Source organism: Anser brachyrhynchus (genome assembly GCF_964034855.1).
Source record: "Anser brachyrhynchus genome assembly, chromosome: 8".
Lineage (NCBI taxonomy): Eukaryota > Metazoa > Chordata > Aves > Anseriformes > Anatidae > Anser > Anser brachyrhynchus.
The window spans coordinates 11,015,648-11,032,512 of record NC_137702.1 but is presented as its reverse complement, the minus strand read 5'-3'; the positions used below and the strand labels follow the sequence as shown (position 1 = coordinate 11,032,512).

The 16,865-nt window shown below is 63.2% G+C and overlaps 3 protein-coding genes across 4 annotated transcripts in view; 2 read left to right on the top strand and 1 right to left on the bottom strand.

The window, feature by feature from the left end:
* The window catches only part of IPO13 (importin 13), a 28,031-nt gene extending 19,797 nt beyond the window's left edge, over positions 1-8,234 (top strand). The window contains exons 15-20 of one of the 2 annotated variants that reach the window (XM_080603419.1): positions 903-955; positions 6,543-6,609; positions 6,780-6,838; positions 6,994-7,083; positions 7,207-7,388; positions 7,496-8,234. In XM_080603419.1, the coding sequence (XP_080459545.1) occupies positions 903-955; positions 6,543-6,609; positions 6,780-6,838; positions 6,994-7,083; positions 7,207-7,388; positions 7,496-7,592 (548 nt within the window). In that variant the 3' untranslated portion in view covers positions 7,593-8,234. Of the gene's footprint in view, positions 1-902; positions 956-6,542; positions 6,610-6,779; positions 6,839-6,993; positions 7,084-7,206; positions 7,389-7,492 lie in introns of both variants that reach the window. The other variant, XM_080603418.1, reaches the window with a different exon arrangement.
* Positions 8,233-10,796, bottom strand: DPH2 (diphthamide biosynthesis 2). Its single transcript, XM_080603426.1, has 6 exons — positions 10,583-10,796; positions 10,392-10,504; positions 9,906-10,126; positions 9,139-9,777; positions 8,818-9,003; positions 8,233-8,719 (listed from the first exon to the last, which is right to left on the bottom strand). Exons 1-6 carry the CDS (start codon positions 10,721-10,723, stop codon positions 8,589-8,591), a joined length of 1,431 nt encoding a protein of 476 aa, XP_080459552.1. The 5' UTR covers positions 10,724-10,796; the 3' UTR covers positions 8,233-8,588.
* Positions 10,797-10,910: 114 nt separating this feature from the next.
* On the top strand, positions 10,911-15,813 carry ATP6V0B (ATPase H+ transporting V0 subunit b). The gene is made up of 8 exons (XM_080603446.1): positions 10,911-11,082; positions 12,696-12,744; positions 13,131-13,214; positions 13,615-13,692; positions 14,247-14,316; positions 14,528-14,579; positions 14,951-15,141; positions 15,502-15,813. The coding sequence occupies exons 1-8, from the start codon at positions 11,016-11,018 to the stop codon at positions 15,526-15,528; spliced, it is 618 nt and encodes a 205-aa protein (XP_080459572.1). The 5' UTR covers positions 10,911-11,015; the 3' UTR covers positions 15,529-15,813.
* The last annotated feature ends 1,052 nt before the right edge of the window (positions 15,814-16,865 follow it).

The following is a 16,865-nucleotide window of genomic DNA, read 5'->3' as shown; positions in this document are numbered from 1 at the left end:
TGTGCGTGCACTCAGGTCCTCCTGCTCAGGGCCAGGCAGGCACGTCGGCACGAGGAGAGGGAGGGGAGGGCAGCAGGGGACAGAGCCCCCGCGTGCCAGCGCTCGGAGGCAAACCTCGCTCCAGCAAGCGGCCGCCCAGCTCGCTGCGTGCCCAGGGCTGCGCTCCCACCCCGGGGTCCTCTCCGGGCAGCAGGAGAGGGGGGGGACGTGCGACCCTGCGGGGGCCAAGATGTGTCCGTGCAGGGATTCAGATGGCAAGGTAGGGTGAGTGGTGCTGGCACGGACACCTCTGGGCACCGGCTGGTCTCTTTGGGGGGTGCTGGACTCAGGGACTCGGGGAGCATCTGGGAGCGGGGCGGGAGGGCGACTGTGCCAGGGGCTCCCGAGCAGCTGATGCTGGTGACGAGCATGTGCACGCCTGAGCCCGGCTGGGCCTGTCGAGCGTTTGCTGAGGTGTTGTCGTTCACTTGCAGTTATCTTCCAGGACCAAACGGTGCTCTGAAGACACCCGCTCAGTCCCCACAATGCAAAAGCTCTAATTCTCCTTGTGGAGATGGTGCCCAGCTAGCCCCTGCTCCTCCTCCTCTCCCTCCCCAAGGACACGAAGATCTCCTCCTTGGCTCTGCAGCACCCAGGCGCTAGCTGGAGACCCTGGGGCTTCAGACCCTTTCCTTTGCAGTTTCTTTCTGTTCTTGGGTTCTCCAAGTTTCATGATTTTTTGTATGTTTTGTTTCTTTAACTTGCTTCAAGCTGCTCATGTTGCCCATCCCCTTCCCCACACACCCCTCCTCCCTTACACTCCTGTTTTCACTTGTAAATTCTTTCTGTATCACATAACTATATGATGTTGAGTTGCTGTTTGTATGATTTTTCTCTTAAGTTACATCTTTATTATATTTTAGGGCCCAGGGATCATCCTGATATTGTTGATTCATTTATGCAACTCCTGGCACAGGTGTGTTTTAGTTTCTTATTCATTCACTTTCTGTTCTCTCTCTTTCTCTTTTTAATTCAATTTAAACCTATTTTTAGCTTTCTGTTGACAACGTTTTTTTCCTTTTAGTTGAATATCGAGTTTCTCCATCTGTTTCCGTGGAAGTTGAAAACAAAACATTCTCCTTTAGTTCTGGGTTCGCACCATCCCCAGGGCAGCCCCAAGCTGCCACCCCCTCACCCGGCCTGGGGGCACAGCTCCGGGGGCTTCGGGCTGCTGCCACAGCCACGCTCGGGTGACAGAAAATTAGAGCATTAAGGGGTCGTGGTCCTACTCATCTGCCTGCCCCGCGATGGGTCCTGCAGAGCCGGGACAGGCTGAGCTGGCCGGCTGGCACCGCGGTGGCAGGCAGCCTTGCCTAAGCCTGGCGCTGGGCTGCGCGGCCACCTGCTCTGAACCATCTCGTCTGCTGGGGCGAGCAACCTGCTTTTGGCGGTGCCAGGACCCCGGGTGCCACCGGGCTCTCCGCCTGGCCAGCCTGCCGCGCTGCACTGCCACCGAGCCCCCGCAGCATTTGGGGACGGTGGCTGGGAGGTGGCGGCCGCAGCTCCCGTGGCACTGGCTTGACGGCACGCGGCTTGTGTCGGGAGGAGCCGCCCGCCTGTCCCCCCTTGGAACGAGGGTGACAGCAAGGGTCTGCCGTCAGAGTGTCTATGCACAGTGCAGCTCTGTGCCGGGGCTCTTCGTGGTGCCACCACGCGGCGTGATGTCCTGCTTGCTTGGCCAGGGACTTCTGTCACCGCTGGCAGCGGGTAGGCAGGGCCCGCGCTGTGCTGTGTGTGTATATACAGCTGTCGGGAGCAACAGCGGCCCGGCGTGCTCCACAGCCTGCCGTGGCTGCCGGGGGAGAAGCCCTGATGTCCTGGGTGCAAGTAAATGGCTGGGGGCTGGCAGAGAGTCGGTCTGCTGGTGCCTCCCTGGGGGTCTGCTTTTGGGCACTGTGCTGGGTCCGGCTTGTCGTGAGCATTGAGCTGTTGGGCAGCCCCCTCTGACGGCTGCTCGGCCCACGTGCAGGTCTTGTGGGACAGAGCCAGCACGGAGCAGGTGAGGAAGCTGCTCATCCTGTCCCAGGCTGTGTCCATACATTGCGCTTTGAAGTCCAGATCCTGCTGAGACCAGTCCCATCTTACAAACCGTGTGACAGCATTTTCTTCCCCACTTTTTCTGTTGAGAGGTGTAAAATAACTGAGGTTTCTGGAAAGTGTTTGTGGATTTTGGTGATCCCAGTCGCGAAAGCTGTGACCTTCTAACAAGGTTTTCGCATGTGGTTTGAGGATCAGTAAGTGGGACGTGAGGTCCACGAAGGTGTCCTTCCCTGCCGTGCAGACAGGCGAGACCTCAGCTAGAGCACTGCGCCCGGGCTGGGGCACGGCGTTTCTGTAGATACAGACCAGAGAGCACAGGGAAAGGCATCCAGCAAGATCGTCACCTTGTAAACGTGAGGAGGAGGAAAGCCTGAGGAGCTGAATGAGTCTTGAGGTGTGTGAAAGGTAATGCCAAAGACGTAGGTAATTTTTATTCACTTGGAATGGAACAAACAGCAATGGGAGGAAATCATGGAAAAGGAGTCAGGTTAGGCAGTAGGAGATGTTCCTAACAGCATGGGGAAGCACTGCAAGGTCACCTGGGGAGGTGCTGTCACTGGGAGAGCTTCAAGTAATTCTCAGCCAGCCTTTTGCTCCTGCAGGGCAGGTAGAGGTGGTCCTGCCACAGGGGGAAGGCACTAGGCAGCCCTGAGGGACTCTCCGGAGGCTGTTGGCTGTTTCTGTGGAAAGTACTGAGTTACTCTCTAGCTTGGGGTCCTCCTCGATGTCTGGAGATAATGAACATCATGCTGATGGCCACCCGACCCCATGTTTCTTTGAGATTTTCATGCCAGCAACCCCACGGAGCCCAAAGGGCCCCATCCCCTTCCTCTCTGCTCACATGTGGGATTGTTTCGAGGTTTCTTCCTCTCCCTGGGCCTGCCCCTCTCCCAGGGCTGACTGTCTTGCAGGGTGCTGTGAAACTCATCAGGAAATGGCCTGGCATCCCCCCTGGCTCTTAGGACTTCAGGCACTACCTGACAGCAGAGGTGTGCCCAGCCTTGCCAGCATGGCCTGTCCTCTTCCAGGGGAACCCACTCTGCTTTCATAAGGCTCTTTCTGGAGTCTGTCCTCCCTAGCTCTTGAATCATGCTGTGTTTGTTTTTTTTTTCCTGTGAGTTTACAACATGGATACTGGAGCTCCAGCCAGTTCTTTCCTTCTCGCCAGCCTTGTGAAGAGAGGTGACAGGCCCGTCTGGCTCCTGCTTGCTCCTGCCTCCTGGTGCCTGCACGTCAGCCCTCGGTCACAAGCGTTCAGGGAGCTGTCTCTCTGTGTGACGTGGGATTTCAGCTGGCTGTGAGGCTGCCCAGTTTGTGCAGCTGATCGCTTTGCCAGCGTGTTAATTCTCAATCCACTCGTGATGATGGCTAGCTGATCACAAGACCGTGCTGGCTTCAAACAAGTGTTTTCTTAATGCTGTTGTTGCAAATCAAAGCTAAATATGAATTAATCAGTCTACTGTAAGCCTGCACTGAGCAGTGCTGGCACCTCTTGCAGTTAGATCTGCCCCAGCCTCTGGTGGCACTGCCCAGGCCAGGTGCTGGACAAGGTGAGGAGTGTCTGGTCCTGTGCTTGGGACTCTTGCCTGCTCTCTGGCCAGCAGGCACCACTTGTAGGTGTGCTCCTGGTTGCAGCGTGGTTGTTCTGAGTTAGGATTTAGGGGAGTGCAGAGCACAGCCTGAGCTCTGTTTGTGCAGTTTCCAAACCAAGATGTCTCTTGCTGGCTCTTGGCTCAGTTTCTGCATCCAGCAGGAGCTGCTGGCTGAGGGCCATGCCCCAGGCCATGGGGCCAGCACTTTCCAGTTTGCCTCCCCAGTGAGCCTTCCAGCTCCAGCCTCATGGGCTTCTCCACACCAGCACGGACCTCCAGAGCACCCTGGCTGTGTCCCCAGGGGCAGATGGCGCACGTGGGCCTTGATGGGCAGAAGATGTGGGACCTTCTGTGCCTGACCACGCACAGCCACCTCTGTCCTCCTCCTCTCTCCGTTCTTGAGCTGGGTCAGACTGCACGGTTGTCACCTCCTCTGGCGGTGCCGAGGCTGGGTGACCGTGTGAGCTATCCCCCTCCGGCACTGGAGGGGAGCACAGCCCTTCCCTAGGGACAGCAGAGCCCTCGAGCTCTCCACCACGTCTGCAGCCCTGTGTCGGACACAGGCAGGGGCTCGCCACTGTGCCGCCCCTGCTGTCCCTTGGCTGCTGGAGGAGTGGGGCTTGGTGGCCTCTCATGTCCCCTCCGTGCCTGCCGACCTCAGAAGAGCCGGCTGCAGAAGAGCCTGTCCTGAAGACCTGCCTGGAGGCTCTCCCAGCTGCCACGGAGGACAGCCCCCTGCCCTTTCTGTGCCAGCTTGCGGGACAACACTCAGGAGAGCCAGCGCCTACCTCCACAGTGCCTGCTGCAGCAGAGGATGGGGGGACACTGCCAGGTGAAAACTGAGGACCTGTCCCCATCCCAGAACACGGGAGCAGAGCAGCTCTGGCAGGAGACACGGAAGACAGACAGACAGGCAAGGAGAGGCCCCAGGGCTGGAGCAGGGCTCCCTGGTGCTGGGAAGAAGCAGCCGGACCCACCTGGTGCAGCTTCCTAACGGAGCAGCTCCCCAGGGCCCCATCTCGCGGGGGTAAAAAGCTTCTCTGCACATTAGCTGTGTGTATGCACGTGCCTGGATTGGGCTTGCGTGCTGCTCACCATTGGCGGAAGGAGCCCTCCCAAAATCGGAGCGTGCTTTCACACCCGTAGCATTGGCCGAGCGAGAAGTGGGCGCTGCAGGGGGCCTGCAGGAGAGCCCGGGTGCCCCTGCCTACCGCAGGCTGGTGTGGCTGCGGGAAGCTTCATGCAGGTAGGTGGTTTTTGTAACCTGAGCGTCTTGGCAGACTTGTGCCAGCTGAATGGTTTTGCAGGGCAGAGGAACCGACGGCTGGGTGGTGTCACCAGGGCCAGGTGCCCTTGGCAGGGTGCAGCTGGGGGGAACAGGGGGTCTTCCATGGCCAAAATGACGATGTGTCTTGCACGTCTTTGTCCAGCATGGGGCTGAGCAGACCGTGGCAGCCGCAAGGAGCGGATGTTTCCGAACCATTGCCCATCTGCTGGCTGTCCTTGCTGTGAGCGTGTCAGGAGGAAGGAGCACAGTCTGTATATACACACACGGGCATAGTGCAGCCCCGGCTCTCGCCAATGAAGGCTGCCACTTGCATCTAGCAGGGAAGCGGGTCTCTGGCTGTGCCACCTCTGCCAGGTGTTGCAGTGCCTTCAGTGCCAAATCTGTGTCCTCTTGCAGCGTGTGTTACTAAGCATCAGAAACGAGATGGGGTAACACCGAAACCTGCCAGGCTCTCTGCTTTCCAGCACGTGTTCCCTGCACCGGGCTGATGGCCGGGGGCTTTCCCTGGAAGGGAAACAAGAAGGGGAGGGAGAGAAATCAGTTTTGCTCCAGGCGGGGACGGTGGCTGCGGGCAGGTGGCCCGAGTGCTGCTGGCTGAAGACTGTCCCTGCTGTCACCCCGGGGAGCGGGCTCAGGGCAGCACGTGGCTCAGCCCAGCGTGGAGAGGAGCCAGGCTCCTGCCGTGGTGTCCTGCTCTCAGACCTCTGGGGACAGGCTGTGGTGACAGCAGGGCAAGGTGCATGGCTTCTGTCCCCAGTGCCAGCCCACAGCAGTGGGCACGGTGGCATGGGGGGCACAGACGTGGCCGCCTTGTGTAGCAGGGCAGAAACCCTCCCGTGGAGCAGCAAGTGGAGGCTGAAATGTTTCTGTCCTGTGCCAGCACAGGGGGGGACACAAAGCCACAGCAATGGTCCCATCGTGCCACGGCTCAGGGTGTCCCCAGTGGTGGTGGAGCCTCAAAGCCTGAGCCCCACAGTGGCTGGTGGGGTCACCGAGCGGCAGAGTAAAACCACGGCTTTTTTTGATCTCGTACTGGCTGCCAGGAATTGCCAAGCAATTTTGGCATCTCGTTGCCTCCTCTGCCTTGCAGCCAGAGCAGAGTGAGTTGTTGGTCCAGGCTGGGGGCAACCAAAACATGGGTCACTGCGTGAACCAGTGGCCGTGACCCCAGGAACACCAGCATCTTCAAGAGGAGGGGACCAAGCCAGAGCTATCCTCTGCTGGGCCCGGCATGGCTGCCAGTGTCCCAGGAGCGCTGCCTCTGCCTGTCCCATCCTGCTGGGACAGGAAACCTCTGTCCTCTGTGTCTGAAGCGTTTGTGCGTACGCCTCCTTGGCATCTATCCTCAGCTCTTGGGGTCAGAGCTCCCCGGGTGTTGCGAACGGCCTGGATATTTGGTTGACATTTTCTTGGGGGGGAAAGCGATGGTTTCCTTCTGTACTGTGTGAATCTGCTGTTTGCCGTGCGTGTGCCCAGGTAAGTGTGCGTCCAGGCAGAGGCTGCCTGGGGCGCCGGGTTCCTAGGAGTCTTCCTGGCCGCCTCTGCAGGGTTGTGTTTATTCGGCCTGTCTGTGTGCCTTGCAGGCTCTGAAAAGGAAGCCAGACCTCTTCCTGTGCAGCAACCTGGACGTCAAGGCGGTGTTTCAGTGTGGTGAGTATCACGGGCAGGGCCACGAGCCTTGTACACGCAGGCACCTGCTCCCCAGCCCTCTGCTGGGAGCCCGGGCTGCTCCTGCGGATCTGGGAGCAAACCAGCCAGGGACTGGTTTGGGATGGTGCCTGAAGGTTCTGGCCGCTCACCTCAGTGATTTCCACCTGCAGGTGTCCTTTCCCTCAAGTTCCCTGAGGCCCCAACGGTGAAAGCATCCTGTGGCTTCTTTGTGAGTATCACGGCTTCCTCAGCTGCATCCCTAGGGCCCCCAGGGGCTGTGCTGCAGCCCACCGAGAGCCAGGAGGGCAGGAGTGGGGCCGCGGGACAGGCAGGGGAGCTCAGGGACCTGCCTTGGTGCTGAGCGGGCCGGCCGCTGTGTTGCAGACAGAGCTGCTGCCCCGCTGCGGAGAGATCGCCCCGGTGGGACAGGTGGTGCACGAGAACGGCAAAGTGCTGCTGCAGGCAGTGCTGGAGGTGAGTGGCACGCGCGTGAGGGGGCGGGCGGGGGTGACACCGGGGCTGCGAGAGGCAGCGGGCGCGGAGCCGAGCTCAGCACCTCGGCGCGTGGCTCAGCAGGGTCTGTCTGCTCCCTCGCAGGGCGTTGGCGGCCAGGCCTCCCGCAGCCTCATGGATCACTTTGCAGAAATCCTCTTTGCCTTGAACAAGCACTGCTTCAGCTACCTGAGCATCTGGATCAAGGAGGCCATGCAGCAGGACGGCTTCCCCTCAGCCCGCGTCAGCCCCGAGCAGAAAGAGACCTTCAGCCAGCAGATCCTCAGGTTTGTGTGTTTCCCCGCTGCGGTGGCCGTGTCCCACGAGCGCCGGGGATGATCGCAGCCCGTCCCTGCTGCCTGCCTCACCTCTGTCCCTCCCTCCGTGTTAGCAGAGAGCGTGTGAACAAGCGGCGAGTGAAGGAGATGGTGAAGGAGTTCACCCTGCTGTGCCGAGGGCTGCATGGCACGGAGTACACAGCAGACTACTGAGCGCCCGCCCAGGACCGCGGACAATTTAACCCAGACCAGCTCTTCCCCGCCAGGAAGCCCCCATCCTCCCTGCCCTGCTGCAGTACGGCTCGTAGAATAACCCTCCACCTAGAATTAACCCACTCGGGACGCTCCTCAGCTAGACTTGGTGGCCGCATCTCGGTGTCAGCATCTTTTGTTCCCCCAGCATGCTCCCCCCTTGCAGGGGACGGGAGTGCCGGCTGCAGGAGGCGGCCGGGGGGGGGGGGGGGGGGCAGGGCAGGACACCCCCGGCACGGACTGCCCCGCGGCCGGGCTGCCCACCCTGCCCCAGCACGGCCCCACACAGGGGAGGCTGCCCCTGCGCCCGCGGCAGGGACTGGCTGTGCGGGGGGGCTCGCCCCCTGCTCGTTTGTATGTGTGTGGTTGGGAGGGGGGAGGCCCTGCACCTAATTATATTAAGGATATTTCTACGGCGTGGCTGTCGTCACTGCGGTGCTTGCACTTTGCCTGTTTGCCCTGGGGGAGAGCCCAGCTGAGGGCTGTGGGGTTACTGACTCACGGTTGGGGTGTCTGTGATCTGTGTTTTTGCTCCAGGGCCCCCTGTATGTATTCTTCAGCCCACGTTTGATCCTAGAAGACAAATCAATTCACTCACAACTCGTTTTCAGTTGAGCTTTAGTTAACAGCAGGAACCCACACAAGCCCAAAATCCTGGCTCTGTCAGCTCCCATGAAGCCGTGACCTTCCCTCGTAGGGCCAAAGCTCCTAGGGACCAGGCACTGCAGGGAGCCCTGGGTGGCCAGGGTTGGGGTAAGGGCCTTGTCCTGGCCCTGCTGCTGCCCCATTCCCCAGCCCAGGGGTGCTGTGGGCGTTGAGAAGCGCACACACAACGTGTGCCCTACCTGGAGCCTGCTCTGGACCCTTGTGAGCCCCTCACAGGTCTAACACCCAGTGAGAGGCGACATCCAGCACCCCCCCTGCTCCTGGCTAGGTGCTGCTGCTGCTGCTGCCACATCAGGATTGCTCGCGGCCCTCGTCCTCGTAGGCAATGGCAATCCCTCGCCGGCCCTGCACGGCCTTGGAGATGGGCGTCTTCCCCAGCTGCTGCTCCAGGCCCCGCCAGCTGCGGGACTCCAGGAAGGAGGCTGGGAGGGGAGAGAAAGGGGGAGCTGTTAGCGGGGAGCCGGGAGGAGGCACGGCCCCGCGCTAGGGCTCGGTCCCGCCATGAAACCAAACCACGAACCAGCGGGGCTGATTTCCACGAGAGCCCGAGTCTGGTCCCTGCAGGCCAGGGAGGTGCTGGGGGGCAGCTGGGCGGCTGGGGGGTCGCCGAGGCGGGCAGCACGCATCTCCCCCGTGATCAGCGAGACGTCGGGAACAGCTTCTGCTGCAGGCACGGCCGGGGGCAGCTCAACATGCGCGCAGGCACCTGATGGGAAACAGCAACGTTAGTCCAGTGCTTGCGTCTTCCCCTCCTCCCTGGTGAGCACAGAGGCAACAGCAGCCTCCAGGCAGGCTGTGAGGCTCCCCGGGAGGGTGCTCGGAGCTGGTTTTCAGCTGTCACCTGGCAGCAGGTCTCGGAAGTCAGTCAGGTAGTTCCCCGTCCACTCCCGGGCTGGGTTGCAGGCAAGTTCCAGCTCATAGGGGGTCACCACAGGCCGGTAGAAGTCGCTGGAGTCCAGCAAGGAGTTCTGAGCACAGGCCACCAGGACGAAGATGTCCACCTCCGGGAAGTTGGCCAGCTTGGCAGGGTTGGGCTTCCCCACGGCCAGCGTGTAGCTGCGCTTGCCGGCCCGCCGCAGGAGCCGGCGGAGGTGCTGCAGCACGTCCAGGTAGCCCGCCACGCCGAGGGTGCCCACCAGGATGCCCACCACGCGGGCGTCCCGCGCCCGCTCCACCAGGTAGAGGCGGCGCATCAGGGCCCGGTTGACGTTGAGGGTCTCCCGGCGGCCGTGGCCGGTGGCGGGGTTGAAGGAGCTGAAGGGGCAGCGGTTCCAGGTCAGCATGAAGTTGGTGAGGGCCAGGCCCTCGGCTCCCACGTAGAACATGGCCCAGTCCTGCAGCCCTCCCGCTGCCTCCACGCGGAACTGGCGGCCGAACTGCCGCACCTCCCCGGGCAGCGTGGGGCTAGGGGGGTCCCCGCACACCACCTGGGAGAAGACGACGTTGGGGTACTCGGGGCACAGCTGCTGCTCCAATTCACCTGAAGGGAGAACGAAATATGGGTGCGGAGCAGAAATCGGGGCTGATGGCACCTGGGAACCTTCTGCCTGGTGCTCTCCCCCCCAGCAGCTCTGCAGAGCCCTGAGCATTGCCAGCGTTACCGCTCACCCATCGCGTAGGCATAGACCACGTCGCTCAGCACCACCACGCGGCTCTGCTGCTCGGGATAGAGCTCCCGGAAGACCTCAGCACAACGCCCGATGTCCAGGGGCTGCTGCCCGAAGACGTGCAGCACCGGGAGCTTTCTGCAGGGGCTGAGGCAGGCTGGGCCGTAGTGCACCACCGCCTCGGCGCCCACGTGCTCTGCGGCCACTTCGTCCACGCAGCAGCTGTGGGGAGAGCCAGCGTTAGCAGACTGGGGGGGGGACACCCAGCATTATCAGCCTGTGGGGGACCCAGCACCTACCGGGGGGCACACAGGCTGTGTGTCCTGGTCCTCCTGTCGCTACTACTGCGGTCCCAAGCCCCCATCCCCCCCCCCCCCCCCCCCCCCCCCAGGCAGGGCAGGAGCAGCCCCACAGCCCCCGTTGTGCCCCGCAGAGGCGGGCAGGACCCCCAGCACCCCCCCCCCCCCGCCCCCAGCCCCACACCGACCTGCCGTACGTGGTGTCCCCCAGCACGGACACCTCGGCCCCGCTCTCCGCCTCCAGCCGGGCCGCCACCGCCGCCGCGTCCGGCAGCAGCTCGTCGGGGAACTGCAGGGCGACCTGAGGGGACGGGGGGGGCCGTGAGGTACCGGGGGGCGGCCTGCAGCCCCCCGCAGCCCCCCAGAACCCCCCCCGGACCTTCCTGAAGCCGCCCTCCCGCACGAAGGCCGCCGCCCGGCCCGTCTCGTAGCAGCCGTCGATGTCCGCCCGCGGGGCCGGGGCCGGGCCCAGCGCCCGCCGCAGCGCGGCCTCGCCGTCGGTGCTGAAGGCCGTCGCCATGGAGACCGGGGGGGGGGGGGGAGCGCACGCGGGACCCCCTTCTCTGCGCCCGTTTCCAGGGCGGGGCCAATAGGAGCCCGTCCCCGCCCTCCGCGGGAGGAAAGCAGCCAATAGAACGAAGCGCTCGTCGCGGTGCGTTCTGGTCTCTGTAGTTCTTTGGAGGCGGTCCGGCGGCGCAGCCAATAGGTGGGGGGGGGGGGGTGCGTCACGTGCCTTCCGGCGGGGCGCTGCGGTCGGGTCAGGTGACGCTGCTCGCGCCCCGCCGGTGCCGCTCGGTGCCGCCGCCGCCGCCATGACGGGGCTCGCGCTGCTCTACTCGGGGCTGGGCCTGGCCTTCTGGGGCACCCTGCTCGGCGTCGGTGAGCGGCCGGGGGGGGGGCGGGGGCCGGGGGGGAGGCCCGGGGCTGTGAGGGGCCGTGAGGGGCCGTGAGGGGGGCCCGGGGCCGTGGGGGGGCCGTGAGGAGGCCGTGAGGAGGCCGTGAGGGAGGCCCGGGGCTGTGAGAGGGCCGTGAGGGAGGCTCGGGGCCGTGAGGGCGGCCTGGGGAGCTGGGGGCCGTGAGGGGGCTGTGGGGGGGGCCGTGAGGGGGCCTGGGGCTGTGGGGGGATGAGAACGGGGCACCCGGTGCTCGGGGCTGCCGGTGAGGTGAGCGCAGGGCGGCGGGGCCCTGGCTCCCAGCTCGGCGCGTGGGTGAGGGGACACCGGGGGAGAGGCTGCCCTGTCCCGGTGCCCCGCAGCTCTCTGAATCACGCAGGGGCTGGTAACTGGAGCTCGCGGGAAAGGATCTTTCACGTCTTTTGCCCCTTTTCCCTCATAACACGAACCTGGGGCTGTGCCCGCTGCTGAGGAGATGGAAGGTGCCCCCCGGAGCCGCCCCGAGCTGGATGCAGCTCCTCTCTGCCCGGCTCCCGGGGCAGGGGGCGGCTGAGGCTGGCTGGGTTCGGTTCCTTGCTCCACCAGCAGCGAACCCACAACACAAACAGGTGCCAGCCTGGCGGGGCCTGGCCCTGGCTGTGCTGAAGCTGTCATCCCTGAAGGTTGCAGGCGTGCGGGAGGGGTGCGGCCTCGCTCCGTGGCTGCAGCACTGTTCCTCATTTCTGTGTGGGCTCCTGGGGGCCGCTCCTGTTCCTCAGACGTGAGCAGTGACCAGCGTTGCTGCTTCCCGAAGTTACTGCTTCCCGTTTTGGGGTTGTGGCGGCACTCGTGTGCCCTCCTGGTGCCTGTTAACCCTCTATCTGGCACAGCACAGGCAGTGTGACACTTATCTTTTCAGCAGAGCCAGGTCACAGTCTCTTTTCTAGCTGTGAGTCATGTAAAGAGCAAATCTCCTGGTCTGCAGCTGCGTTTCCCATCCGCTGCTAGTGGGCTCGGAGCACGGCAAGGTTTGGGTGCAAGCAACTCAGCGCTGCTGGGTTCCCTGCCACGATTCAGCACAGGAGATGGGCTTGTGTTAGAGCCTGTGCTTTGATATCTGCTGCCTACGTTGGAGTGCAAATCTTTCTGAAAATGGCTGGTCCTGGAGGAAACTCTGAGCTCAGCAGATGCATCTCCAGCCTTGGAAAAATGAGGGCAGGGGGTCAACTGCAGCTGCTGTCATTTATGGGCTCCTCGGGAGCGGAACAGACCCTGGCTGGACAGTGACAGAGCAGCATGTGATGATGGGTCAGGGCACAGCCTCGTTCCTCATCCCCGCTGTGACACAGAGAGGAGCTCACCGCCCGGTGCTGGGGCTCTCCTGCGAGGCTGAGCCGTTGGGGGATGCAGATGGAGAAGGTGCCGGGGTGTGGGGGGAACCCTGCCCCTTGGCACCGTGCACCCAGTCCTGCCAGAAACCCTCCTGCGTGCTGTGCTCCTCGCCTCTACCTGGGCCATGTCCTGCCCTGCCCAGCAGCTGCGGGGCCCCAGCAGGTGGGGAGGCAGCGGCAGCACAGCTGATGCCTGTCTGAAGGTTCTCCTGTCGCTCTTGCTTTCCAGGGATCTGCTACACAATATTTGACCTGGGCTTCCGCTTCGATGTGGCCTGGTGAGTTCCCCAAAAACACCGGCATCCCCCCCTGCCGAGCGCAGGGCTGCGTGAGGAGGGCGGCTGGTGGCAGTGCCCGGCGGCAGCAGCGCGTGCTCTCGAGTGACAGGCAGCGGTCACCGTGTCCCGGGGGGGCGAGAGCTGCAGTGAGCAGAGCGTCCCCTCCACGAGAGGCGTAGACTTCGCCCTGCTGCAGCTGCCCTTGCTCCTGCCCAGGGTGCTGCGGCTCAGTGACTGCAGCCAGGGTGCTCTTGTGTCCCGCAGTCTGGCAGTGCCCAGCCCGTCCTGGGCTGTGTGGTTGGCTGCCCAGTACCTGTTCTGGGGCTGTGCACCATGGCTGGGGGGTTCTGCCTACGTGCTGACACGGGGTGTTTTTTCCTGCCCAGGTTCCTGACGGAGACCTCTCCCTACATGTGGTCCAACCTGGGCATTGGCCTGGCCATCTCCCTGTCCGTGGTGGGCGCTGCCTGGTGAGTGGGGCTGGCTTGTCAGCGGGCTCCTGCCGTCCCATCCGGGCAGCTGCGCGTATGCTGTGGATTCCTGCAGCAGGGCAGGGAAGCGCAGCACGTGTGCGCGGAGCCATGGGGCTGGGCTTCTGGGGCATCTGGGCAGACTAACTTGTGGGCTGCAAGGGTGTGAAGAGGCAGGGACGTCCCATGATCTCCGGGGGCCGTGCCGTGGTTGTTCTTGTGCCCCAGCTGTTGTGCTGGTGTAGCTGGCCGTGCCTGGAACAGCTGGGGCCCCGGGGCTGAGTCCGCAGTGTGCCCCAGCTGCGTGCCCGATTCTTTGCTCAGCTGGAAGATCCTGGTTTTCCTCCTGAGCCCTTCAGCGAGTGCCAGGCCCTCCTCCAACCACCCTTGTCTGCCACAGGGGGATTTACATCACGGGTTCCAGCATCATTGGTGGCGGAGTCAAAGCCCCTCGGATCAAAACCAAGAACCTGGTCAGGTAAGCATGGATCTGGGGTTAATGCCTCACCTGGGCAGGGCAGTCCCAGCACCCTGCCTCTCACCGGGTGCTGCCGGCGGGCCGTTCCTTGCTGAGCTGCTGTTGCTGTTTGCTTTCAAAACAAAGAGCCCTAAAGGAGGCAGAGTACTGCTTTGGAGGGTCACAAGTGGTGTGATATCACGCACTGAATGAGCCCAGTGTGTTCAAAACAAACACCGGGGAATCACACATCCTGCCCTAGGCAGGGGCTCCCCAGGCCATGCACAGCCCTTCCCAGAAGGGGCTGGCGGAGGGGAGGGCTCCCGGGACCCGCTTCCCACAGGGCTCTCCCAGGTTTCTGGGGTGGCACAGCACGACCAGCACCCAGCCTTTGTGCTTAGCAGCTCTCCCTTGTGCGAGAGGTGCTCTGGGCTGCCCTTCCGCCCCTGGCAGCAGTGGGGCAGGCTCAGAGAAGGCTGTGGAGGGGTCTGGCTGGGCACGAAGTGAAATGTGCTGCTTGGGGTGGGCTTTCAGAGCCTGGGGCGCCGTGGTCAGACTTTGCCTTTCTCCCACAGCATCATTTTCTGCGAGGCCGTGGCCATCTACGGGATTATCATGGCAATCGTCATCAGTAACATGGCTGAGGTATGGGAGGGCTTGGGCCGGCCCCAGGGCCGCGGTGGGGACGGGCAGGGAGATGTGGGCCTGCGATGTGAGCCGTGGCCCTCCAGGGGCTTGGGGTGCTGCCGTGGCTCTGGGAGCCCCTGGGCTGGCGGTCTGCAGGGCGGTCGCTGTGCAGACTGAAGGGCGAGACGGGGCGGCACGCAGGTAACCCAGGCCCTGTCCTTTCTCTCAGCCTTTCTCTGCAGTCACCCCAGAGACGATTGGAGCCAGGAACTACCATGCAGGTAAGGACTGCTCAGCCCCGGTGATGCTGCTGTGAGCTTCGGCTCCCTCTCACCACAGCCTCCTGCTGCTCCCTCTGCCCTCGGTGTGGGACTGCAGGGCCCAGCTCCCCTGCCCCACAGCCTTCAGTCCAACAGGCTCCATCCAAACCGAGCCCGTCAGCCCTGTGTGAACGATGTCGGGGTTCTTCCTGCTGCCCTGGACAGCAGGCGCGCCTCTTCTGCCCCAAAGTGGCTGCTTGGTTACCTTCTCTAGCCACTTCTCGGCTTTGGTTCTCCCACTGTCTCCGGCCAGAGCTGCTGCTGCTTCTGCGTGCCCCGGCTGCAGGAGGAAGGAGGTTGTCCCCTGCTCTTGCAGTGTCCGTCTCTCGCAGGTTTCTCCATGTTCGGGGCTGGCCTGACCGTGGGGTTGTCCAATCTCTTCTGCGGAGTGTGCGTGGGCATTGTGGGCAGCGGGGCTGCCCTGGCTGATGCCCAGAATGCCAGCCTCTTCGTCAAGATCCTGATCGTGGAGATCTTTGGCAGTGCCATAGGGCTGTTCGGGGTCATCGTCGCTATCCTGCAGGTACCTGCCTCCTGGGGCCTCGGGGCTTACATGAGCACAAGGTGCCTGTCACCCTGGGTGACAAACAAACACACCTGGGCTCCAGCACGGTCCTCTGCATTGCGAAGCCGAGGCTGCTCGAGAAGTCTGGGGTGACAGCTGTCCCCACGGGGTGCTGTGCCACGGGGTGGCAGTGAAGCTCTTCAGATGGCCCGAAGAGCAACTGTCACCGAGGGTGTCACCTTGGGCGCGCCCTGTGCAATGCTCATGGCTTGCTGGTGGGGCCAGTTAGCTGCCTGCAGTCCTGGGGCGTTTGGGTGGGATTAAGGTGCTAGGCTGGGGTTTGTAGGGCACGCTCTAACGTCTCTCCTTTCTTTCCAGACTTCTAAAGTAAAAATGGGCAACTGAGTCCTGTCCCACCCAGCCTGTTCCAGCCCGCCCCAAGAGGTGCTGTATATACTTATTTAATGTTTCTATCCTTGACTGGGGCGGGAGCTGGCCCGCAGCAGGAGCGGGAGCCCGGCTGTGGAGCCCCATCCCGCTGACCGGCCCCTCGGAAGAAACAAGTATCTGTGTGAATTCTGCCCCAGCGGCCTGGCCCGGCGGGGCCGTGCTGCTGCGTGTCCCCGGTGTGCGTAGAATCGATCACCAGTGCAATTCTGTGTCCGTGAAATAAATATGGTTCTCGTCCAAGGGCGCAGCTCCTCCTGCGCTTTGCGCGTGCCTGGGGACACTCGCGGAGAGCTGAGCCCGTGCTCGGAGGCTCCCTGCCGCGTGTGCTGCTGGCAAAGTCCCCGCTCTGCTCCCGGAGCCCCGTGGCACCACCCCACAGGGGGAAAAGGCCGCGCGTCCCCACGTTAACCGTGCCGCCTGCTCAGCCTGCGAGGGGCCTCCCTTGCTGGGCTGTGGGAACACGGAGCTCTGCCACGCTGCGAGTAGGAGGCTGCTGGAGCAGGCAGCTCCGCGCTGGCTCTGCCAGCCTGCTACCAGCACCAGTGCTGCCCCATGCTGGAGGCACGGGCACGAGCTGGGCTGGGCCTTTCGGCTCCCGGCCAGGTAGTTCAGCACGCAGAGGGAGCATAACGCTGCTGCCTGCGGTGTCCGTACCCCCATCGTGCAGCTGGGGGGCACCTGAAGGGCAGCGAAACGAAGCTTTTTGCCGCCTGAAGGCCATATCCCAGCCAGTTACCTTGTGTTTGCTGTGCGCTGGGGCTCTCGGGTCTGCCTGTGCCCCACGGGCCGCAGTCCCAGGGGGCCTGGTGGAGGTCCTGGGGTGGGGACGCGTCGTGCTGGCCCTGCTCCCCTCTCCCTGCCTGCGGCGGATGCGGCGTGGGGAAGCCGGCTGTGGACAGCTGGGCCTGCTGCTCTCGTGCTGCCTGGGGGAAGGGAAGAACAAGGTCTTCCTGCCTCCGCTCTGCAGAGCCGGTGCTTCTGCAGTCTGCTGCATCCGGCACGAGGGCCTCGTCCCGCTGTGCCCTGAGCACACCTTTGTAGGGGGAGCATCTCCCCCCAGCACTCAGCGCTCTGCGGCAGTGCACGTGTACTCGGGGAGCTGCCCATCTCTTCTCACCTGGGTGCAACGGGCAGGGGCAGGGCTGCTGGAGCTGGGAAGCATTCGTACCTACTGCTTTTTTTTGCCCTTGGAGTAGGGCAGCTGCCTCTGCTCCGCCTCTCTGAGGTCTGCTGGCGTCCTGGCTCTGCTCCACGCTGTCCTGTGTGCTCTGGGACCTTGGGCTCACCTGGGA